The sequence below is a fragment of the Canis aureus genome, chromosome 1 (genome assembly GCF_053574225.1).
Source record: "Canis aureus isolate CA01 chromosome 1, VMU_Caureus_v.1.0, whole genome shotgun sequence".
Lineage (NCBI taxonomy): Eukaryota > Metazoa > Chordata > Mammalia > Carnivora > Canidae > Canis > Canis aureus.
This window is the reverse complement of record NC_135611.1, coordinates 31,106,467-31,132,581: the sequence shown is the minus strand read 5'-3', so window position 1 is coordinate 31,132,581 and position 26,115 is coordinate 31,106,467. Positions and strand designations below refer to the sequence as shown.

The following is a 26,115-nucleotide window of genomic DNA, read 5'->3' as shown; positions in this document are numbered from 1 at the left end:
TCTTGGGCTTCAGCAAGAGACATCCATGCCTGGTTTGCAAGCATCAGGTCCCAGGCCGGTCACAGGGCCTGGAGCCCAGTGTGGGTGCACGAGCATGGTCCCCTACCTGCGAGCAGCGCCTGAGGTAATCCAGGGCGGGGAGGCACAGGTCTGGGGACGTGGCTCCGGGTCCCGGGACACAGTCTCCTATTTCCTTGCAGTCCACCTCCCCTGGAGGACAGACAGACACAATTACTCTGGCATTCCCCCTTCAGCAGAAGACCTAGTAGCTCCCACAGCACTCGTTCATTAAATGTCTACTAAAATAAAAGACAAAATTACCCCAAACTTGGGACCCTGAGGAGAATCCTTCCAGTCATTTTTTCTCCCTCCACATGTATATGTGTTAAATACAGTTGGGATTGAATCGAGCATCTTAGTTTGTTGGATTATTCCATTTTGGTAACTCTTCTTTTCACTAAACAGTGAACTCCTCTTTTCTGGTACTGGACCACAGTTCCTTCAGTGGCTGCACGGGGTCCCTCTGTGCCTGGGCCCGCGGTAGTTCCCCTCACCGTCCCTGCTGTGGATGGTGCGACTCTGAGCTTGATGATAAAGGACACTCCTGGTGCCCAGCCACGTCTGCGCTGGAGGGAAGAACTTGGCCTCTCTCTGTTTGCAAAAAGACCCCTCTGCTGCCTGGGCTCAGCACTATAGAGTGGTGATAAAGTCCTCTGGGAAGAGTCTAGACATCTGGGGCTCAGGGATAGAGACTATCGAATTGAACTGAAATGATTTTTTTTTTTTTTTGGTACATATCTAGAGATTTTGCAGATCTGTGGAGGGCATCTAGATTTTTCTATAGGTAAATAGTAGTTGAGGATTACCATTTTTCTTCCCATGGGATGAAATCTATTCTCGTACTTTTAATAAGATCATTCCACAGTACTGAAATTATTTCTAATTGTCTACAATCGTAGCCACTAGGCACCCTTTCCTGTGGGCAGACAGATCTAATTACTAGGCATTAGTTAAAATTCAGACAAAGCAGCATGTTTCCTTAAAAAAGAAAAGATAAATATTTGTATTCTAGATCAGGGATCGGCAAACTTTTTGTGTACAGGGCCAGACAGTAAATACTTTAAGCTTTGCAGGTCATCCTGTTTTTGTTACCGCTTCTCAAATCTACCATTGTAGCACGAAAATAGTAGTAGACAAATGACCATGGCTGTGTTTCAGTAAACTTTATTTATAAAAACCATCGATGGGTTGGATCTGGCCTGCAGGCCATTGCTTGCCAGCCCCGGGTCTGGATTAACATGCTTTACAATATAAAAACACAGACTGGGTCAAACTCATGTTGAAATAACCAGATGGCAATTAAAAATAATTTCATTTCTTAGCCTGTTGATCAAAGTGAGCAGCCCGTTTTTTTTTTTTTTTTTAACCAAGGTTGGTGTGTTACACATCAAAGTCTATGCAAATTGCGCCCCCCTGGAGTCTGGGGCAGTACCTAGCCAGGGTGGCTACTGGGGGCTCAAGGTTCCCATGCCCCTTACAAGTAAGGCCACGTTATGATTCACAGAAAAAAAAATTTTTCTCCATGTGTACATAGATTATTCTGCATCTCTATCTGCTGCCTTTAAGTCCTTCCCTAAGATAAAATCTCAAATTTGTTAACATGCTGCTAGACATCTCCACTTGAATAGGGTTTTACAGAAACTCAACGTGTCCAAATGTCCAAAGATGGAATTCGTTACTTTTTCCTCTCCTCCACACCTACTTAACCTGCTCTCCTTTTTAACATCCTATTTCTGGGTAACACTAGTCCTTGTCAGGGAAGCAGGGAGCCTTCCTCAATGCCTCCTCCCCAAGCCCCCATTCTAGCAGGGCCAAGCCCCACAGATCCCACCTCTACCATGCACTGGAGCCAACCTCATCTTCTCTACTGCCTCTCTGCCTGCAGCCTCTTGTCCCCATGTAAGGGGACATATGCCTTCCAGAGTTCAGTTTCTAACACTGTGTGATCGTACCACTCTTTACCTAGAAACCTTCCCCACACGTTCTGGATTCCTTGATGTGGCATATGGAGCCCTTCACAACTTCCTTTCTTCCCAACTCATCATTCACTATCCCTTTATGTGGGTACCTCCAATGTACCTTGATTTTAGGAAAGGAAACCTAGTTCACCACAAAGTTCAAATGTCCCTTACCCTTTAAAGCCTGCACTGGACCCCACTACCAAACATCTATCTCAGCTACTTGTTTATTTCAGCTTACATGTATTTTTTCTTTTTTACTAGCTTCCATGAAAGTATTCATCTTACTTAATTGTAATGATTGATTTATATGTGTTTCCTAGAAGAGGCTGTGAGCCTCTCACAGGCAGGAAGCATGTTTTATTCCTCTTTACACCTTCATAGTACATATGAAGGCTGCTGTGCACACATGGCAGGCACTCAACTCTTCACTGAATAACAGAATACCAATAATGGTTCTTAAATGAAATATAAGACTGTGACATAATAGCAAATATACATATTGGCCTCTGCTCCCAGTTCCTGGCACAGAGCTCCTAAAATCCTTGTAATTTCCCAAGTGATGAGGATTAGAGGCCCCCCCTTTTTTTTGCCCTAATATTTGGTTTCTGACTCCAATTCCTGACACGCCGCTCCTAAATGCTTGGAATTTCCTGCATGATAGGAGGGTCTGTTGTTCTAACTGAGGCAATATCCGGTGGGCTCCTAGAAGTGGACGACTGGTCACCTGAAAGACCAAGCCATGACTAGAAGCTTGAAATTTTCAGCTCCTTTCCCCTTCCTAGGGGAGAGGGACTGGACATAGACTTAGAGGTCTATCATGCCTACATGATAAAGTCTCCATAAAAGTTCCAGAAGTATGGGGTTTGGAGATCTGGGTTGGTGAACACATTTATATGCTGGTAGGGTGGGACACCCCAACTCCATGGGGACGAAAGCTCCTGTGTTTGGGACCTTTATGGACCTTGCCCTATGTAGCTCTTTCTCTGGCTATTCATCTGTGTCCTTTATTATATCCTTCATTATATAATAAATTGCTAATCATGTTCCCCTGAGTTCTGTGAGTTGTTCCAACAATTAACCAAATCCAAGGGGAGAAGGTCATGGAACCTCCTATTTGTAGCCATGTCAGAGCTGTGGGTAAATGGGGACCTACTTTTGCTTGGCATGTGATGTAGGGGGTAGTCTTTTGGGACTGAGCCCCTACCCTGTGGAGTCTGGGCTAACTCTGGGTAGTGTCAGAATTGGACTGAATTATAGGACACCCCACTGGTATTGCACAATACTGGATGGTGTGAGAACCCTCCACCCTCCACATCTAGCATTGGAGCATTTTGAATGTGGTGGTCACAGGAGAACAAAGGAGACACACAGGAGTGAGTTCTTCCCATGCAATAACTGAATTTCCTACTACTAAGATTATGTATCTTACAATTAAGACACTAAGTTACTTGGTTTCTATTTAATTAACATAGTTAAAAAAAATTTTATGCTGTTGTTCACAAGAAATCTTCCTCTGAAGCCCATAGTGTAAAATCGATAAGCAAGTGGCTGTCATGGTTGCCCTTCTGCTCAGTCCTCCATTTCCTGGGGCAGATTCAACAATAGAATGAGGCACATATAATAAATAATAGAATATAACAACAGTGGTCTACAGATCAGCCTTGTTGCCTCTATCCTAAAACTTGCATTTTGCTTCTGCTCCCTGCAAAAGGGGGAATCTGAATGAAGTCACCTAGTTTCTTTGTGTCCAGTTTTCTTTGCAAATGAACTGTCGATAACCTCCAGATATAAGAGCACCCCACGGTGAAGTTCCAAACTTTAAGACTTACTTACGTTCCTTCTAAAATTATTGGTTTGACTAACTGTGCTGCCTTCCGTTTCACCCCAGATAAACTTGTGCTATATAAAAATCTGCTGCAGCAGGTCATGTTGCAGAGCAAGACTCTACTTTGTTTAAGCATTGCTGAATGAAGCGTTAAATCAGCTTGGTAGTCTCTGAAACACTTCAGAGGACTCTCAAAGAAGGGGGACTCTCACACTCCAAAGAAATGTTATGATAAATAAGGCCCAGGGGGAGGCATCCTTAATTTTTGTTTAGGGGAAGCTGGAAACTCAAGGTCATGCTGCTAATTATGTGACATTGAGGACAGTGGTTCCTGCATAAGGGCAATTATAGAATATAACACTGAACGTTTGAAGATTCAAAAAGAATCTTGTTAGAGTAAAGTAACATACAGATTGAAAACATGCTACAAGAGTATTCCAGGAACACGATGAAAAATAGCAACCCTGGACAGAATCCAAGCTGCTTTTACAGTAGGCTTTCTGCTTCTGAATATACAACACGCCACCATCTGTTGAAAGCCCAGGCTGCTTACTTGCTTGCTCCAGGCAGCCAGTGGGACTGCCTCCAGAGCTTTCCATGCAGAGTCATCCAGGAAAGGGCCCCCAGCTGTCACAAGGCAGGAAAAGAAGACTCCACTTACCCAGTCCTTTGACAAACTTCATAAGGCACATGATGTAGCTTGTGGCTGCATTAGCAAAGACCTGAATGTTGTCGGTATTGAGAAACGCTTCAAATACATCAAACACTGGAGCCTGGCCTTTTCCTAAGGGAGGAAGGTTGTAGAATTTGAAGAAAAATAAGTCTCAGCCCTTCAGGTCACCCATATTCCCAGCACCTTCCCTGGAGTCTTGGAAAAGACCTGCTCCTGGAGGAAATCCCTGGCCTTTTGATGGGACATGTGGCCAGGCTCCACTGCTGTCCTTCTCAGCTTTGCCTGCAGGGGGAGGTGCAGGAAGGCTAAAAATAGGAAGAGAGCTGGGTAGAGCTTTAAGGGCAAAGCTAGCTGAAAGCAAGGCTGGGGCAACAGGTGGATCTAGGAGGTAGTGAAACACACAGAATCCCCTGGGATTCTGCACATATAATTATAGGCAAGGAAAGGTTTAGATAAGCCCTCATGGCATATACTAATTGATTTATAACTGAGCAGAAGAGAGTTAACAGGCTCAAGATTGTTATCCTCACAAAGGCCTGCACAAGTTCAGCCCTTGGCTGGCTTCTGGGAACCTGGCTCTCAGGATAGTCCCAGGCAACAGCTGACTGGTAAGGTGGTTCACTGTGCCTAGACTATGCAAACAACTTGGTTTATCCTGAGCACTTTCCTTTGGGGAGTCTAGGATTTTGGTAGGTGCTAGGCAGAGGGAATCTATGTGGCCAGCTCCTAGCTGCATCTCCAATGGGCTTTGCTGGAGAGAAACATCATATTCATGTTGCTACATTTTCACCAGTGGAGCAGAGTATGCTCTGGGGGACCCTTGGGGGAGGCTGAGAGCACATGGAAGCCCGTACGGGGATTTCTTCTGCCCTTACAATCTGGCTTGTCCTCAGTATGCTGCCATGATAAATCTTAGCGGTGAGCCATGTAATAAATCTGACTCATGCAATGCCACCTAGCATACCTCTATGCTGAGTGCTGTGAATCCCTCTGGTGGGTCTCTGGGCATGCTTTATGGACCCCAATTCATTTCCAGCCAAACCCAATTTGCCTAACTGGGATTCTATTGTGTTTGTGATGCTTTTCTGCTTCTTACTAGCAAGCAAATAATGTTTTTCTTTTTCACTTTAGGAGCAAACTCAACACACATCTGTATAACTATAACAACAGAAGTGACAGCATTTTGTTTAATCTGTCAGTAAGAGCAGGGCCTGATGAGGCTCAGGGATCTTGGCGCGTGGGCAGAACTTGGAATGCGTGTCCCTGCTACACCAGATTATTTCCTACCAAGGAGACATGGCTGAATGTTAGCCTTCTCTATTGTTCAGTTTCTTTTGGTAGCATGAAAATTGGCATCAAGAATTCATACTTTTTTTTAAAGATTTTATTTATTTATTCATATGAGAGAGAGAGAGAGAGAGAGAGAGAGAGAGAGAGAGAGGCAGAGACACAGGCAGAGGGAGACGCAGGCTCCTCACAGGCCTGATGTGGGACTCGATCACGGGACTCCAGGATCACGCCCTGAGCAAAGGCAGATGCTCAACCACTGAGCCACTAGGTGTCCCAAGAATTCATACTTTGTAACAAAAATCATCTACATTCTTCCTTCTCACCACCCTTACCCAACATAGTACTGGAAATACTACCCAGTGCAACTAGACAGGAAAAAACACACATCCAAATCAGAAAGGAAGGAGGAATATTACCTGTTTGTAGATTCCATGATCTACTTTATTTAGAAAATCCTAAAGACACCGCCCAAAAGTTCATAACTAATAGATGCATTTGGTAAAGTTTCAGGACATGAAATCAACACATGTTCTTACCCATGGAGTAATCACCAACCAGATACTCCTTCACCTCAGACTTATTCCCACTGTGCACAGTTTCCAGGGCACTGAACAAGGGCCTCCATCCCGACTGGATTTGGGTGGAACACACTTCGACTAGCTCACCAATGGATGTGACAACCTGGCAGAAACAAAGGAGGTGGCACGTAAAACCTTTTCCTTAAAAGCAGCAGAAAAGTTTCTGGGAGGAGGATCTACTTCTCTGCTTCCTATTTTTGGGTTAATTTCAGTGAAAAAGAGAAGCCAGAATTCAGTCAAACTCACTCAAAAATAAGCAGCCATATCGCATTAATCTGCATTTTGCTACTGATTCATGTCGTTAAGCAACTTTTCACGTGCTTATGAGTCATCTGCAAATGTTTTGCTTTTTTCTTTTTTGTCTTTTCATTTATTGTCATTTTTTTAAAGGAAAGGTTTATTTTGGGGGGGGGAGAGTGAGTGTAGGTGGGGTGCAGTAGAGAAAGAGACGGAGAAAATCTCAAGCAGACTCCACACTGAGTGCAGAGCCCAACATGGAGCTCAAGCTTATGACCCTGAAATCATGACTCAAGCAGAAACCGAGAGTCAGATGCTTAACTGACTGTGCCACCCAGGCATCCCTCATTATTGTCTTTTTATTAATAAGTTGTTAGAGTTCTTTACATATTCTAGATTCAAGTCTATCCTCAGATACAGGATTTACAAAATTTTTTTTACAGCTTTATCTTTGTCTTTTTATTTTTTTAATGGTGTCTCTTAAAAAACAAATTTTAATTTTTCTTAAGATTTTATTTATTCAGAAGAGACACACACACACACACACAGAGGCAGAGACATAGGGAGAAGGAGAAGCAGGCTCCCCGTGGGGAGCCCAATGCAAGACTCCATCCTGGGTCCCCTGGATCACGACCGGAGCCGAATGCAGACACTTAACCACTGAGCCACCCAGGCATCCCATCTTGAAGTACAAGTTTTTAATTTTGATGAAACCTAATTTATCAATTTCTCTTTTTATGGATCATGTTGGTGTCACTCTTAAGAAATCTTTGCCTAACTCAAGGGCCGAAGGATTGTTTCTAGTAATATTTACCATCTTGCGGTCCATTTTGCCTGATGTTAATATGGCCACCCCAGCAATTTCATGGTTCCTGTTTGTTTGGCCTATCATTTTCACTTATTTTACTTTCAATCTACTTGTGCCTTTTAATCTAAAACTTGTCTCTTGTAAACTTACACCCTTACAATCTGTTTTCTGATAGTTGAGTCAATTCATGTTTTTTAACATCTTTATTGAGATATAAATCCCATACGATAAGATTTACCATTTACACGGCCCAATTTGTTGTTTTTTAGCATATTCAGAGAGCTGTGCAACCATCACTAATTTTAGAACGTTTTCATGACCCACCTGTGCCCCCAAAGCCAGTATGTGCTAGCAGTCATTCCCTCCACAGAACCCTACTCTCTGCCCTAGGCAATCACTAACTTACTGTTTCTCTCTATGGATTTGCTTATTATAGGTGTTTTACATACATGAAATCCTATAAAGTGTGGTCTTTTGTGGCTGGCTTTTTTCATTTGGTGTAATGTTCTGAGGTTCATTCACATTGTAGCACAAATCAGAGCTAATTTTTTATTGCTGAATAATATTTTATTATGTGGAAATACCACATTTATCTGTTTATCAGCAGATGGAATTGAGGTTTTTCCAATGTTCTGGCTCTTATGAATAATAATACTGCTCTGAATGTTTGTGTATAGATTTGTATGTATATATGTTTTCATTTTTCTTGGGTAAGTACCTTTGGAGGCACTGACACACTGTTTTCCATGGTGGCGCATTTAACTATCCTGATAGTAGCATATGGGAATTCCAACTTCTCCACATCTTCATCAAAACTTATTATCTTTTATTGAAGTCATCCTAGTTGGTTTAAAGTGATTTCTCATTGTGGTTTTGATTTGCATTTCCTTAATGACTAAAAATGGGGAACATATTTCACCAATACATATTTAGTACTATTGATGTGGTCTTATTTACATCCATCATTTTACTATTTGTTTTCTATATATAATGTGGTTTTTGTTCCTCTGTTCCTCTCTTACTGCATCTTTTGCATTAAACACATTTTTAGTGTATCATTTTAATTCCTTTGTCCATTTTTAATTTATTTTTTGTGTTATTCTTGTGGCTGTTGCCCTAGGGATTATAATACACATCTTCAATTTATCACAATATTCAAGTTAATAATGACTTAATTCTGGCAAAATAGAATAAGTTTGCTTCTAAATAGTTTCATTTTCTCCCCCTTCTTTCTGCTATGGTTATTTATATCTTTACATTTAACAAATCCAAAAATACAGTGTTAGAGTTAGTGCTTTAAACATTGTTTTTAAAATAAAAAGGAAAAAAATACAATCTTTTTATATTTACCCACATAAACACCATTTCTTCTTGTGAAATTAAGTTACTTTCTTGTGTTATCACCCTTTGGACTGAAGGAATTCCTTCAGGACTTCTTTTTTTTTTTTTAATTAATTTATTTTTTTTAAATTTTTATTTATTTATGATAGTCACAGAGAGAGAGAGAAGCAGAGACACAGGCAGAGGGAGAAGCAGGCTCCATGCACCGGGAGCCCGACGTGGGATTTGATCCCGGGTCTCCAGGATCGCGCCCTGGGCGAAAGGCAGGTGCCAAACTGCTGCGCCACCCAGGGATCCCTCCTTCAGGACTTCTTATAGGATAGGTCTGTTGGCAAGAAATTCTATTGATTTTTGATGATCTGAGAATGCTTTTACTTCACCTTCATTTTGAAAGGTAATTACTCTAAATTATTCACTGACCACTTTTTTTTTTTTTAATTTCAGCACTTTCAATATGTCATTGCATTGTCTTCTGGCCTTCATTCTCTCTGGAAAAGTAGCAATTAATCCTATTCTATTGTAGTAATGAAGTGTCTCTCTCTCTCTGCTTTCAAGGTTTTGTCTCTGAGCAGTTGACTATAATGTATCTCCTGTGGATATCTTTGTGTTGATGTTAATTGGAGTTCCATTATTTTTCTAAATATGTTTTCTGACCCTTTGTGGGTTCTCATCTTTGTCTCAACCTCCATTACATGTAAGCTTCACATTTTCCCACAAGTCTCCAAGGCCTTGTGTCTCTGGTCAATCTTCTCCAATTTTTAGAATGGACTATTTCTATTAATCTACCTTCAAGTTCATGGATTCTTCTTCTGCCATCGCAAATCTTGCTGGGAAGACCATCTCGTAGATTTTTTATTTCAGTTATTGCCCTTTTCAACTCCAGAATTTGCATTTTTTCATAGTTCCATTTCTCTAATTAGGCTTTTGAGTCATTGTCATCATATTTTCCTTTTATTCTTTGAACATATTTATACATATTTATAATAGCTGCTCTAAAGCCTGTCTTTCAACTCCAACATCCGGGCTCATTCTAAGCCACTTTTTATTTTTTGCCTCCCTTCCCAATATGTGTCATTCTTTCTTGCCTCTTTGCTCGCTTGCTTGCTCCTTCCTTCCTTCCTCCCTCCCTCCCTCTCTTTCTTCCTTCCTTTCCTAAAAAGTTGACATTTTTATATAATACACTGTGGCAATGCTGAATTCTGATTAGTTTTTGAGTTTGTTTTTTTTTTTAATAAGGGGTTGGATTTCTATTGTGCAATCTGTCTCTACCCATGTGTAGGAGCCAGTGTCTTTGGATCAGTTTTTTGTTTTTAGGTCTTAGATTTATTATTTAATATGCATTCCCAGGTCTGCATAGTTTAGTGGTCAGCTGATGATGTGGGGAGAAATTGTGTTCGACAACTTGAGCCCTTAAGGCTTCCATCCTCTTCAACCAATCCATGTGTGTAGGTTGGGGAAAATATTCTAAGTTTAGCCAGTTCTCAAGTCTCCCTTCTTTTTCACTTTCTGGTGGAACTGGTATGGTCTGTCCTGTGTATGCCCATGTTTCAGCCAGCCACAGATGTGTGAAGGAACTTATCTAGTCTTCCTGTAAATCTCTGGTTTCCAGAGACTCATGTTGCATTTCTTATTGGTTCATGGCAACCTTAGGCTAGCAAAGTTGCAGGCTTCCCCTGTTCACTTCCAATGATTTTGCTGCTTTTCATGGCCAAACCAATGGCCGTTCTTCCTCTTCTTTAAACCAAGTCTGTCCCTTATAGTAGAAAAGCTGCTGATTTTCTACGTTAGCTCCACACTGGTCAAACTACTATTCTTGGCAATAGCTTGACAGTAGAGGTGATGGGGAGTCTTTGGCAAGAAGTCACAGACTTCCACCGTTCTTAACCAAGGTTCTAGAAAGAAGTATTTCCAAATGGAAATCCTACTGTATTTGTTGTCTGTCCTTGGTCAATTTCCACAAACCTAAAATTGTTGCTTTTGACAATTCCATCAAAATGTTTTATACTTGACTTTTGTGAAGAAGCTTCATGAACTTTTTCATGCCATCATAGCCCAAATCCCTCCTATTCTTTCTTTTTTCTAAAATTTATTTTAAATATCTTATTTATTTATTCATGAAAGACACACACACACACACACACACACACACACACAGAGGCAGAGACACAGGCAGAGGGAGAAGCAGGCTCCCTGCAAGGAGCCCAATGTGGGACTTGATCACATATCCTGAGATCATGCCCTGAGCCGAAGGCACACACTCAACCCCTGAGCCACCTAGGCATCCCAAATCCCTCCTGTTCTAAATCTTTCTGAACGTAATTGTAAAAGTTAATTAAATTAATTAATTAATTTATTTATTTATTATTATTATTTTTCAGTTAATTTAATTTAAAAACAGTTATTTTAAAGTATGTCTCTTATAACTCTGGATCCCTGACTGAGCATGAGCATATATATGTTTGTGTGTGTGTCTATTTTCATTGTTTGTTTTTCTTTTTGTTGTCAGTGACATGTTATTTTCCTAATGAGTCTGATTATTTTTGATTGAATGTAGACACTGCACATGCAAATCAAGAATAATTTGAAGCCTTGGGATGATGTCATCTTCTGTCAGAGAGGCATTTTGTGCTATGGCAGGCACTAGAACCCCAAAATCTTCTAATCTCATGTCAGGGATTGGGATTATTTGAAGTTGGGGATTATTTCCTGTTATAACTAGTCTATTTAAGTTTCACTCTTCCTCCTAATATATCCCTTTCTCTTCATGGTTCTGTCCCAAGATGTCAGGAAGTTATCAGACTTGGCAGACCCCGGCCTCCAAAGTTGATTAGTTTCTCAATCTTCCAACTTCTTTTTCTGAAATTAGCAGATTCCATTTTCAGGAAAAGAAGTCTCAAATACCAGACACTGACTTTGGGTATTCTTTTTCTTCTAGATATTGGCCTCATAGTTACTCACCACCTTGTTGTATTTCAGTACCTTCCAGTGATTTAAAAAAAAAAATTGTTTTTATCCAGCTTTTCCTGGTTATTCTCCGTGGGAAGTTGATCTGAACTACTTAGTTCACTATCATTGAAATTCTCCAACTTAATCTTAGGTATTAACTCATATATTTTCATTGCTTTCCTTTGTTTCATTGAACTTAATAGACATTCTTGTTTAATATTTTGCAGGAAGGATACCAGTATTTCAATTCTTTTCAGTCCTCACTGTGACATCTGTTGTTTCAGCCAGCTCCCTCTATTGCCTTGTTTTCCCGTATGCTTTACAATATTTTGTAAATACTGTGAACTCACATATCTTGGAACTTTAGTAGTGGGATTCTTTTATGGCCCAAGTTGAAATGAATTCCTCTGGGGGAATTTCTGTTGCTTTTGTGCCATGCCCATATAAAGCTTCTCAGAGCACCATGGTGGTGTAATTTCATATGCTGACCTGCTAGAAGGGCTACCTTGTAATTTTAAATGCTGCAGAGTTTTTGGGTTTTATTGTGTGTGTTTTTGGTTTTTTAAATCTCTACCAAGAGCCAATGTTAGAGAGAGGCTGCTAGTATCCCTGGGAAGGTGGTATGTGGATTCATTTCTAATTCAATTTTGGCCTGAGTGAACACCAGTCTTATAAGGTTTGCACTGAGATTTATCTTCTATTCCTATGGCCTCAAAAATGTGAGAACCAGAACTCATGCTTCACCTGATGGCAAATTCCCTCACGGAAAAAGCAGTCTTAGAGCTCTACGTAGCACACTGGCTTCCCATTGTCACTTAGTTGTGGACATCTTGGTATTCTTGCCTTTCTTGCCAGAAAGGGTCAATGGATCTAAAAGGATTTTTTTTAACCTTTTATTCACATTTTGGGTAGATTTCAGACAAAGAGTATCTTCTGTGGTCCTAGCGCAACATCATGCTGGATATGTAGTGTCCAGTTACTTTTTTTAATACCTGTCTCCCAGCAGAGGGTACTGTAGTGATTAAGAGTGTAGGCTACGTACATAAAAGTATAGACTGGTATAGCTATACTGCCTAGGTTCGAAACTCAGTTCCACTGATCATTAACTATGTATCATTAGCCAAATAGCTTAACTCCTCTGTTACAGATTCCACAGAGGATTTCTGGACAGATGACATATGCAAAGGCCACAGAGCAGTGCCTGCCAGGGTGCTTAGTCAGGGCTGGCTGTGATGTTGGTGATGCTGACTTCCACGATACACTGACCTGGTCTTGGACATCCTCATCGCACAACTCCAGCTGCATGATACGCTCAAAAGGTCGGAAAAGTGCTTCATTAAAGTGAAAATGAGGCGGCTCATTCCAGTCAGTGAGAACCTCTGTCAGTATATCATGGATGAAGGAAACGGCCTTCTGAGACACATGCCTTTCCTTATGGCAGGCAGCCTACAAAATTTGGGGGACAGAAGAATACTATCAGGACTCTACACAAGTAAGAAAATGGTTTCTTAAGTTCCTAAACCACCTCGTTGTGGGGAGGTAGAAACAGCAATTCTGTTCAAGTAAAAAAATAAATAAATAAATAAAAATCCAAGGAATAAGTATAGATACAGAGCACACTAAAATTGAATTTTTAATAATTTAACTGAAGATCACACTCAATTTCCCAAAAAAATAAGAGTTTCTGTAATTTCTCTTCTCCCCTCCCCCACTTGTAACATGACAGTTTTCTTGGGTGGTATAGAACACACGGACTATAAAGATACCAGAATCTACTAGTCTGGGAACTGCCTATGGCCTCATTACGTTCCAAATATGAAGATCAGACAGGTCTTCTGTCCCTCAAGGACATGGGCTTATTGCCCCAACAATGCTCTAATTGGCTCACAGCTTTGTATGCATGCCCTTGAGGAGCCTTTCTCACACCGACCCTGAGCTTGGATGTGTGACCTGCTTTGGAAAATGGAACAATACCAAATATTGTATCAGTAGAGAACTGAAAAGTGGTTCTGATTTGGGGTTTGCCATCTTGCTTTTCCTTGGGGATCCTGAGAATGCCATGTGAATGAGCCAGGGCTGGTCTGCTGAAGGGAGAGAGATTGTGAGGAGAGGCCCATGTGTCCCACCCTCCTAGTCAAGGCTGTCATGAACCATCTGGCCAACAGGTGCACAGGTGAGGCAAGTGGAGCTCAGCTAGGCTTGGCTCAACCTAGCTCAGATTTCTGACCCATAGAATCATGAGCAAAATAAATGGTTGTTATTTTTATGTTGCCAGATTTAGGTGGTGGTTTATTATAGTGTAACAGATAACTGATAATAACAGATAACTGATAACTGTTATTATAGTGTAACAGATAACTTGCTTCAGTGCAATCCTTGCTGTTTTTCCATGACCAAGTTGTTACTTTCTACCCTTATTCTTTACTAGAATGTTCTCAGTTTAGTGAATTAAGTTTCAAAAAATACTTTATTTGATGATGTAGCTCCATCAGATTAACACTAAAGAACTAGTAAGAATAGTTATCACTGAAAAACAAGGCTGAGAAGTAGCCAGTTGTCATATATTGAAATGCTTAGTTCATAGAATTTAATTTATCATACTAACCACTTTGTATAAGAGTGAAAGGGGTCCTAGTATAATTAATTTTGTTGGAAAAACTAGGGCATCTGGTTTGCCTACTTACTGAGTACTTCCCCGAGTATATTTTAGCTATGGGAAAAAAGAAACTGGCAGGAACAAAAGACATTGTTATCATTAGGTTTAAAAGTGAAACTCCAGCCTCAGTTGAAACTAAAGCATAAAGAATGAAAAGCCGGCTGTACGAGGTACCTAGCCAAGTCATGTGATTGTAAAGAAAAAGGGTCAGGATGACACCAAGGTGGTACTGCCCTTTGGAGTGATTTTCCAAATGCCATGATGTACAACTGGAGAACAATGCTGTCTGTAGCCAGGTGATGGAAACCTCATCATTGCTCCCAGGTCACAGTACTCTTTGTACACCACCTGGAAAACCCGGTACTGGCTCTACTGCAGGAACTCTCTGAGTGTTTGCTCCCTGCTTTCCGAAGCTCACCTCCACCAGGTGTGGGGCCACAAGGCTCCAGCAGCGCATCACATGGAACAGTGGCCTCGACTTGCTCCGCACGATCCTCAGCATGGCATCCCCAAGGCGGAATAGGTGGAGGGCGCTTTTGCGGTCATGGGTGGACTTAACTTCTCCTATAAGAAGGCAAGACCATAAAAGCCATAAAGCCCAAACACAGAAACAGTTTGATCTATTCAAGTACACAGAGAGGATGAAATCAAAGGGGATGAAAATACTGAGTGGTGGGATTAGTCACTGTGGGCCAACCAAGAGAGGAGAGGACCCTGGATTCAAGAGAGATGAAGTGGTTCACTCAACACCTCTGCTATTGGCCACCACATCCCCAGTGCCGACTGTGACAAGCATGAGCAATGCTTGTGGATAAGGGAGAGTGGTATTGTGGTTAAGTGGGATGGGTGGGGAGTTCAGACTGTCTGGGCTCAGCTCCTGGCTGCACCAGTTAGGAACTGGGTTATCTTGGACCAGAGATTTCCCTCTCTAAGCCATATTTCTTATAAAAGTAGAGATAACAGGACTTACCTCTTAATGTTACTTTAAGGATTACATGTGGTGATACAAAGTGCTTATCGAAGGGCTTGGCAAGTACTAACCGCCCCCTGCTGGTAGCCATTAACGTTACTGTTGTCACTCATCGTCCACATTGCTAATCTTTAATGGCACCTTCGAAGCCCCTGCTAAGCAGGTCAGGCCTCTTTCTACTCAGTAAATGCCTGTTAACCTGCTTCGTCTTGCTTCAGGGCAGTCTTTGCCTAGGGTGATCTTTTGCTACTCCTTTGCCCTGTCACCTTAGTCTTCTCCCTTGTCACCTTCTTGCCCATGTCCTACTGCTTCTCTCACACTACTTCCAAATGCTGATCACTATTGCACTCTTCTTCTTCTTCTTCTTCTTCTTCTTTTTTTTTTATTAAGGTTTTATTTATTTATTTATTCATGAGAGACACACAGAGAGAAAGGCAGAGACACAGGCAGAGGGAGAAGCAGGCTCTATGCAGGGAACCTGTTGTGAGATTTGATCCCGGGACTCCAGGATCATGCCCTGAGCCGAAGGCAGATGCTTCAACCGCTAAGCCACCCAGTTGTCCCTATTGCACTCTTCCAATCAGAAATGCTCCTTTCTAACTAGTCTTGCCATATCAAACTTCAAAATGACAGTAATAATAATCACTGACATTTACCAAATGTTTACTCCGTATCAAAAGCTGTGCTGGTTCTTTATGCGTCTTTAATCACAGTTTATTTTTTAAAGCAAACCTTTAACAAATGTTGTTATTGCCATTTTGTAGATTAGAAAATTAAATGTCAGACAGGTAAACTAACTTGCCTAAGACAATGTAGCTGGTAAATAGTGAAGGCAGCATTTTAACTCACGTCTGGTTCATTCCAAAGCAAATGTCTCCTTCTTAGGTCTGCTGCCTCTTCCTGACCCTGCTCATGGCTTTTTTGTAAGCCGAGAGCTTGCTGATTTCTCCAATCCAAAACACTTTGAAGATTGCCCCTAGACTCAGGGATGCTCTGGAAGTCCGATGGGTCTGGGAGGTTGGCTTTATATAGCTAAGGTTTTAAAGTCTATTAAAAACTATCAGGAAAAAGACTGTGTTTCTCAAATCAGAATCTGTAGTAAGGATCAAAAGACCAAATATATACACTTAGAACTTCAGATCCTTAAAGATGGGACCTCAAGAGGCTGTACAATCCAACCTGCCACCACAATGTGTCCCTAGCACATGGCTCCCCGTGCCTTTGCCCAAACCCATGGGCAGGGGCTGGCTGTTTTGGCATGACAACCTTGGCTGCTGATGGATGGTTGCATTTGTGAGCAATCTGCCACCCATTCGGGACCCCTGGGCAGCTTGGTGTAACTCTGCTCCCTTCAAGAGGACCTTGCCTTTTCACTTGGCCTCATCAGTGAAGACAGTGACATTGACCTATCATTAATAGGAGATGCCTCGACAGCAGTTTTTCTAAGAGCAGCAGCAGGCTTCTCCCTCTTCCACTCGTCCCTCCCACCAGCGCCTTGTGGAATCAGGAGTCGCTTCTGCAAGCGGCTGAACTGAATAAAGCAAGAGATGTGGCCTGTGATATGGAGAAGGGGTCCTACCCTCAAGGGAAGCTATCTGTACCCCGAGTAGCCACATAATTTTCTCTCAAGCACAAAACTTCACAGAACACCTAGCATGGCTCCGGTGGTGACAGGTGCAGTGCTGGCCATAGCAGCATTTCTGTTCACACAGAATAATGTTGCTTCCACCCCCTGCATGCCTGAAAAGTGATGACAAGTCTGCACTAGACCTTAGCCAGGGTGACCCTGTGTGACGGTAACATGGATTCAAGCGTTCAAGCTGCTTTCGGAGATCTGGGCTGCTTCCTACTAATCTCATGGTATGGTCTCTTCAGGGAAAGAATTACCTGGCATTGCCAGAGAGTAATCCACTGTATCTGTAACAGAATGGAAGAGCTGGGACTGTGATGCTTTCTTCAGCTGGTAAAGGAACCCTCCCAAAGCCATCAGGTTCAACTTATCTGTAGCATCTTCAAAGAGCCTGAAAGAAACAGATTTGTTACTTGGAAGCAATTCCATGAAGTCTTTGTGGTAGAATGATTACGGTAATTTTGTTAAATGTGATTAACGAAAATGTGTAAACATTGTAAAGAAATGTATGTTATACTTCTATACCTATTATTACTGTGTACAAGTCTGCTCCAACTAAGAGATTTTAATCTAAAGGGCACAGACCATTAACAACAACAATAAAAATCTTTGTTTCCCTATGGCTTAGCTCAGCCATACTAGGTACTCATAAAATATTTAGTGAGACATTGAAAATTGGCAAAACATCACTCCCTGAAACTGAGTAACTGGGAATGGAATCATTAGAACTAGCTTTAGTTTCATTAAGCTATAGCAAAAAAACAAAACAAAACAAAACAAAAAAACAAAAAAACACACACACACACACAAAACAAACAAACAAAACAAAAACAAAAACAAAAAAACCCCCACTAAATTAATCAAGGCTTTTGCTGGGCTAAAGTTGATGAATCTAATGCTTGGCATGGCCTTGGAGGATACAAAACGAAAGTACACCCAAACCTGTAAGTCCCCTGGGGGGTGGGCCTAGCTTTCTTATTGCCTCTGACTCATACATCCAGAGCCCTGGACTTGGTGGGAATGCAACTATCTACTAAATGAATAAATATTCCCTAATATAAGGGACTTTCCTTTTGTTTTCAACTCAGCTGGGCACAGAGATTTCTAGCAGAAGGAGCTGGGAAGGAAGAGGGGAGCACAGGTAGCAGGGCTAAGAGTAGGATCAGAGGCTCACTGGAATTCAGAAGGTTGGCATCAAATGTGGGTTTATATGGCTAGCCTTCCACTGCTCTTGGGTCATCCTGCTGCCTGCCCTCCAAATCTGAGTTCACACTAGAAGGGCAAGTAGCCCTGTGGCTGTCACATGCTGGGCAAGGGAGAGGGTCTCCAGCAGAAATTGAATAAGGAGTCCCTTTTGTATATGAGACACACAGCTCTTAAGATGGGAATTAGTGGATTCAGCATTCACGAATTATTGAAACAAAGACTTTTTTCGTGCTATTTTGTAATTCCAACTTATTTTATTTTATTTTTATTTACTCATAGAGATGCAGAGAGAGAGAGAGAGAGAGAGGCAGAGACACAGGCAGAGGAAGAAGCAGACTCCATGCAGAGAGCCTGACGTGGGACTCGATCCAGAGTCTCCAGGATCATGCCCTGGGCTGCAGGCGGTGCTAAACCGCTGCGCCACCGGGGCTGCCCCAATTTTAGTATCCTATAGTTTCTGGGTCTTATTAACAATTTGTTCTCTTGTTCCTAGTAAGAGAGCAGTAGTGAATATTATGCCCCACCTGACAACTGTATGCTACTTTCCAGATGCCAAAACACTTTCACAGCCACCGTTTTGGGTAAATAGGAAAAAAGAGATTACTGTACCAAGTGAGCAGATGGAGAAACCGAGTCTCAGCCTAACTACTTCTACAGACATGACCTTGTAGTTGGTCAGTGTCAAAGTCAGGAAAGAACTCAGGTATTCTGTGCTCCAGTGACTGCTGCTCTGCTCCCCCATTCCCTCTCCTTGAATAAACTTCACTGCATCAGTGCTGAGCACACCATGACCCAGTGTGGAGAGGGGAATGAGGTGGGACTACATGTTACTGGTGACTCACCACAGTTTCAACATCAGAAAGCCTCACCACTTGGGCCTGGGGTTATGTTTTTTTCCTCTCCACCTTAACACGGTTAAATAATATATCACACACTTGGGTGTGGGACTATAGGTATTAACTATCATAAAAATTATGAAGTTTTATGATTTATCAAGCTCTGCTTAAATGCTTTGAGTGTAGTAATTAATTTAACTCACGGCCACCCTGGGAGAGGGTGACTTTATGACCTTATCTTACATGAGGCAATCAGGGTTCAGGGAGTTGAACCTGCCCAAGGTCATGGGGTAAGTGCAGAGCTCTGGCCCTAGGGAGCCTGTCTCCAGGGCCTCCGGTCTTAGTCAACAGGCAGCAGTTCATTTTAAGTGTGGGGCGTGATGGGAGACAGAAGAATATTTGAAAAAAAAAAAAAATCAAAAGACGCTTAAATGATAAATCCAGTTGGCCTGGAAGTGATTTTGAGACTAGAGACATGGATGCGATGTTGCCCACTGGCACTCCATGGTGAGCAGTCCTTTGAGGTGTGGTGACCATGCTGCGTTCATACCTGTCAGCCTGGGTGGACAGCGTGAGCACAGCCTTGGCGGCACTGCTCCCTGTCATGAGGCTGCCTCCACGGAAGTCGGAGGCCCGGCCTCGGCTGCCTTCTCTGACCAGTTCTTGGATGGAGAGGGGCTGGATGACAGGGGCTGTGCTCAGAGAGCTCTCCGGCTCTAGGTTCTGCTCCGGGGCCAAGCCCTCACACTCTGGGTCCCCAAGGAGTCCGGAGCCCCCTGACGCCTTCTGGGGCTGGCTGATGGTCAGAGGGGGCTGAGCGGTGCCGTCGCTGAAATGGGTGTGCTCCAGCGTGCCCACGTATTCACAGACCCTAGACAGAGTCACGGACAAGCAGCTGTTAGGCTGTAGCTCCGCAGGCCAGCTCTGTAAATCCCACAGTAAGAGAAGGATAACCCAGGCAGTTCTGCAGTCCTCCCCAATTTCCTTCCTTCTCTTATTATAGCCACCTCTCCCTTTCCTCCCTCACTATCCGTATTATTTTTTGAGTTGGACTAGATGACCTGGAAGTGAGGTAGGGATGCCTCGATTGTCTTATCCCATGCTGGGAGAAAAGTGGGTAACAATAGCCCTGCTCATCCAGTTCTATCTTGTCTAGCCTACCGGCTTATTTGGATGATGGCTGTCCGAGGGAGCTTTCCCAAGGGGCCCTCTCCCCACTCTCTGTGCTCTGATTAGGACTCAGGAAGTGCTTCTTTAGGATCCCAGAATGGGTGTGTAGGCTCCCTAGCCACAGCAGGCCCTTTCTCAAGGACTCTGCTCAGCCGTGTCCTGACCGGCCTCGACAGCTCCATGTAACTAGTGCTGGGGTCGTGCCCTAATCACAGTAAGCACAGAGAAGCATCACAACATAGGGTGTAATTGCCAACTTCCAAATTATTTGTGCCAAACAGACCCTGGGACTGAGATGGTTCCTAAGAGGCCCAGGATCACAGAAGTCATCCAGTTATAGGTAAGGATCGTCCCAGATAATTCGCTCTCGTGTTCTACAATCGGGTAATTTTTTGATTCCATATAAAATACTCTGATGCAATTTATGTCATTTTTTTTCCTGTTTTGCTTGTGAGAGCAGTGAAGAGCAGCAGGTTACCAGCTCCACAGTAAAATCCATTTTGTTCCAGATTGATTCACACTGGCTCTTTCACATGTTCCTCTCAAGATGGGTTTTTCAATGCTTGAATGGTCTGTATGCTTCTCTATTTGAAACACAACAGACCATTATAGCCGTATTTGCTTTGAGGGCATCAAAGTGAACTGAGATCTAGGTGCCTAGGCCTGCCCCTGACTGCCCTATTGCTGCTCTGCTAGAACTGAGCTTGGTGCAAGGCATTGGGTGTATGCTGAGGAGGATGAAGAAACAGCTGGCACCAGCCCCATGCCTGCACTGTGGGCAGCGCTTCACTGTCCCAGGTCTGCCCAGATGTCAATGCCTGGGAGATGTGCTGTCTTAGCCGCACGGGGACTGTGGAGCTATTGCTGCTGCCATCTTACGGGTGTTGTAAATTCTGTAACTGATTGGTGTTTGGGGATCTTGTCGTGCACCTGAATACGTGTGGCCAGCAGTCCGGGTTGTGGCTTCCCATCTCCAGGCCTACGCTGAGGATGGCATCCATGCACAGGACGTGGGCGGTGTGCAGCCAGACTCCCTGTAGCTTCCCGATCTGCTCCAGTTTCTGCTCCACTTTTAGCTTCACTGTGCCAGGAAGACATTCATTAATGTAATGGTCCAAGAAGGAGACAGAGAGGGAGAAGGGAAGGGATGAAAAGGAAAGAACAGGCGGCATGAAAGAGTAAAAGGGAACCCGCAGATGTCACTTGATGTCACTGGCAGCAAGCTCCTTGGTAACAGGTCCCTGTGGTTCATTGTGCAAACTGCCCAGCCCTCAGGCTGCACAGACCCTGGTGAGCCCAGCTCTGCTGCTTCAGAGTTGGGTGGACCCTCGGCTGGTGGGCACAGTCCTTGTAGACCCACCTGTGGGTTCTAAGAGCAGTGAGGATGAGCTTTATGTGCCAACACTAGTGGAAGCCCTTTGTGCCTGAGGCCCCCCCCAACCCGTACTCAAATTGATAAGAGAATTCCTGGCAACCCGCAAGTTCTCTGAGGTTTATATGATGTCACATGTTCATGATGACGATCATTCAATGCATATGGATCTGTGCTCTGAGCACATGATGACTGCTTTGTAACTGGAAATCATCAGGTCATTTCACTCCCTGAGTTTACATTTGTATTTGTCATCTTCAAATGACACTTTTTAAATTATAGATGACTAATGATAAAGGATGCAGAAGGTGACTTAATATGTCTATTATGCAAAATGACAAGGCAATGTCAAATGACAACATCCTCCATGAACAGAGGCTTCAATTCATTGGAAGATGGGTCTGGTGGGATAAGTGAAGGGTGGTCCAGGACCCAGAAACACAGCACGTGCACTTCAGGGGATGCCAAACCATACTCCTGTTGTAAGAGGCAAACGGAGTTCGGCAAAGCATCATTTTGTCTCATGGATGTGATACTGATTTTATTTTTTGTCTGTATATAATTTGAACATCAGTTTTGGCTTTATAATTTTTTAAGAACTTTAAATGTAAGGATTTTTAATGGAATTCATGGTTGTGCATATTAAGCATATATACTAGATCATCATCCACTTCATTGGCCAACTGATTTTAGCAAGTTAAAAATCAACTCTTTCCAGAGTTCATGATGCTCAGGTTTTTCTCTTACAAGGACAAAGTTTTTCTTCCACCATTTGATTTCCCTATTCCAAAAAAACTGGCTACTCTGCCTTTTCCCACTAGGACCTGGAGCTCCTCAGATGTATACTCTGTGAAGTGCCAAAACAAGTGGCCAGATGATGACAGAAGTCTGAACAGCTCAGCCAGGTGGGCCCCTGGTGTCCTGTAGGACTCCTGTTAGAAGCCAAGAGCACTTTTCTAGTCGCTGGGGCTAGTATGTCTCTTGCCTCCAGAGGGATCTACTGTAGGGACTCTATGGGGGCAGCCATGTAAAAGAGAGCCCAGCCTGGGACCCAGCCTGGCATTCTGTGATCAGCAGTAGACATACTGTGCGTCGCACGAGGCACAGGTATAGGTGTCTGCTCACATGTGGGGGCGTGTGTAGACTGCATGTAATGAGCCAGGTGGACTCTGGCCCTTCAGCATTACCTTGTGCTATGGCATCACTGGGTTCTTGGACTTCCTTTTCCTCTTTTTCTTCCTGGACACAGGAGGCAGCCGCCATCTGGGCAAGGGCTGAGGCACAGTTAGCTGCAACTCCTTTAGAGATGAGACATGATCACCACTCTAACCAGCTACCAAGAAGGGCCTTTCCAAAAGACTTGTTTCCCACTGGGGCCATCCCCAGGGTGTTCCCCAGGGAACTCCCCTCCCCCGCCGCAGGCTGTGGGTCAGGGAATGTTATTCCCTTCAGTACCTAGAGCACAGCTCAGCCGTGCTGCTTTCCGCAGCCCGTCGAGGCTCATGCAGATGGCATCACGTTCCTTTTGGTTCTGCTCTTTGATGCCTTCAGCTCCCAGAATGAAGGCCAACCCTTTGGAGCTTCCTGCCATTCGGCCAGTCAGGGGGGTTGATAGAGTATCGATCAGGTTCTTCCAGCAACCCACCAGAATATAGCGAGCAAATGCCACACCTAGAACGTGAAGGGGCATGGATCACTTGTCGGAGGCAAAAAAGACTGGGCAGAGAATGGCCTGGGATCTTCTGACCATCAAAGTAGCAATACTGAGCTGTAAGCAATTCTACTATGGGAAAGAGAAGTTATTGGATATTGGATTACATTTTACTTCGTGTTTATAAATAATGAATGTTGCATCATCAGCTGGATGTTGCTAAGTAACTTTCATCAGGCACTTCTTCTACCAGGATATAATGTTAAATGTTCATTTATGTCAGCCCAGAAGGCTGCCACTTAGTGATTTAATTGCTGGTAACATATCTGATGTATGTATATCCATAAACTCAAGACCCAAGTCATTACCTGCCACTGTAGAGTCATCAATTCTCCTGCCTTGAGTGAAAGGAGACTCGGTAGATGCTGAGGCCATCAACTGGCCCCCAATCGCACTGCTCTCTAAGCCATCAATGTCTGCCATGAAAAAAGAGCAAGGTTTTCCCTGATTAGAACACTCCAGTCAAAAACAAACAAATGGTCACCACAATATTCATTCCCCACCGCCCCACCAAACATCCATTGGATATATTTTGTACTGAGTATGTAATAATCTTTTATCAGAATGTTAAAATTTTTGTTTTATTCTTCCAGTCCAGTTTTCTTTCATTATTAGAACATTCTTCTGTTAGGCCATTGTATATTTTTTATTTAAAAAAAGAAAATAAACTCTGCTATATCTGTTGTTAGAAAATCTATTGATTTAGAACATTTTGATGTCTGAATATTCCTTTTCTCCAGAAAAGGGGCATTATTCCCAAATTTTATATGTGAAAGTTGCTCCAAGATGGATTTCTCTTTCAGAATTTCCCCATAAGAATGAAGAAGAGACTAAGATCTCTTTGGTCAGATAGCCACATAATCCGATTCCAAAGTATAATAATCACTTGATAATAATACCTTAAATTTACAAAGTGTTTTCACATTTAGATCTTCCTGACAGCTCTAAGTAGGTAAGCAGGGTAGGTATTATTTTTCCTATTTCATTGAGAAAGAAATAAATATTTCTTATTTATAAGAAATTTAGTATCATATCTTTTGACTCCCATTTGGGCCTCTTTCCATGACACCACACACACTATCCAGCTCAATAAAGGAATCTTAATTCTCCTTCATTTGAATTTTTGTTAAAACAAACTCTCATCTCTGGCATTAGCTCAATGAACCATTTCTTAATATACTGGCAAGAAGAGGCTGGCCTGGGATTGAGAAGTCTTAGCTCTGAATTAAGTAGCCTTGCAGTCCTGGGTTATACTGCATCCTCTGGGCCTCAATGCCTCAGTGGAAAGGAAAGAACCATTGGAAAAGTGACCATGGAATTGGAGCATATGTACTTGAATGCAACTAACATAGCCAGGAGGGAATGGTAAAAGAGGGTAGCCAAAGTTTATTCCTTGACTGTACAGCTTGATCCTCACCAACAGGATGAGACTTCTCTGTATGGTGTTTGAAATTTATTTAATTAGATCTTTGCTTCTTACAGGAAGTCCAAGAAGCCTAGAGACTTCTGGCAACATATCTCTTTGACAATTACAAAGACAGTAGATCTTAAAAGTTCTCATTACAAGAAAATTGTAACTGTAAGGTGTTACAATTTGTAATTTTTAAGGTGTAAGGTGACTGACATTAACTAAACTTATCATGGTGATCATTTTGCAATAACACACACGGACGGACACACACACACACACACACACCATATCATTAAGTCATCATGTTGTTCGCCCTGGACTACCATGTTATATGTCAATTATATCTTAACAAAACTGGAGAACAAAAGCAGGGAGAAATCTCAATGGCTACCAAAGTGGGAACAGGGCAGTTTCATTGACATTAATTTGACTTTCAGTCAAATGGTCTTATACTATTCAACAGAAATCGCCATTTCTGAAAGTTATGATGTTTCCTATATGCTAGGTGAAGGACTGATGAATTCAAGTAATACAAAGTTTATCTAAGTGCTAAAATCCCACAGTTCTATAGAACACTGTTACATGACCTCAGGAATGGCCAGAGTTTGTACAACGTTGATAAGGTTGCTACACCTTATCATGATGAAAAGATCAGATGGAAGCTTCCAAACCCCAGGTTAACTGCTGCTCAAGTTTATTTGCCATTTCAAACCTCGATTTTGCTACAAAGAATCACAGAATTTTATTTTGTAGAATTCGTATGAAAAAGCCTATGTTTATAACTTTATATCTAATTAGAGAACTCTCTCCTGGATGTAGTGACTGAGCTTACAGTTCCATGATAAAGAGGTGGCTGATGCACAGGATCGCATGATGCATGTGGCCCCATGAATGGCCTGTTATTTGCTCATTTTTATAATTATCCAATGACTCCCTTTGTTAAGGTTCAGGTAAGAGGTTCACAGACATTAACTTTGGCAGAAACTGTGGTATTTGAAAATTAAAGCTGGCATGTTAGGATCCTTATCCAAATTCCAAGGCTCTTTAAGTTCTGGGCAGTACCCTCAATCCCTATTGGAGGGATTTTACAAGGACAGATGGAAACCACGCACTACTTACAGGATGACTGAATAAATATCTCACACACTGATGAAATCCTGCACTTCAAATGGATGTAAAAGTTATCATGATTAATCAGATACAAATTGGTCATCTGTCCGGTGATCATGATCCCCAAAGTTAAGGACCTTAGTCTTGCTTCTCCCAGTTGCATCCTAGTTCTAGAACCAAGACTCCAAATGCCAGCCAATGACTACAGCTCTGCCTGCTGTGGTCAGACCTCACTATTGTTGGGGTCAGTAGTCTACTGTCTACCTGTCTGTAGTCTACTCTGCCACCTTCATAAGAGCCCCCTGATACCAGCCATAGGTTATA

At 42.6% G+C, this 26,115-nt stretch overlaps 1 protein-coding gene across 5 annotated transcripts in view; it reads right to left on the bottom strand.

Annotated features, from left to right (window-relative positions):
* Window positions 1-26,115, bottom strand: part of ARFGEF3 (ARFGEF family member 3) — a 172,855-nt gene that overhangs the window by 29,242 nt on the left and 117,498 nt on the right. For all 5 annotated transcript variants that reach the window (XM_077894383.1, XM_077894390.1, XM_077894397.1 and 2 more), the window contains 11 exons: window positions 23,579-23,686; window positions 23,015-23,230; window positions 22,747-22,857; window positions 21,118-21,268; window positions 19,568-19,888; window positions 17,233-17,366; window positions 14,794-14,939; window positions 12,986-13,165; window positions 6,346-6,490; window positions 4,508-4,630; window positions 107-210 (listed from right to left, as the gene is read on the bottom strand). In XM_077894383.1, the coding sequence (XP_077750509.1) occupies window positions 107-210; window positions 4,508-4,630; window positions 6,346-6,490; window positions 12,986-13,165; window positions 14,794-14,939; window positions 17,233-17,366; window positions 19,568-19,888; window positions 21,118-21,268; window positions 22,747-22,857; window positions 23,015-23,230; window positions 23,579-23,686 (1,739 nt within the window). The remainder of the gene's footprint in view (window positions 1-106; window positions 211-4,507; window positions 4,631-6,345; window positions 6,491-12,985; window positions 13,166-14,793; window positions 14,940-17,232; window positions 17,367-19,567; window positions 19,889-21,117; window positions 21,269-22,746; window positions 22,858-23,014; window positions 23,231-23,578; window positions 23,687-26,115) is intronic.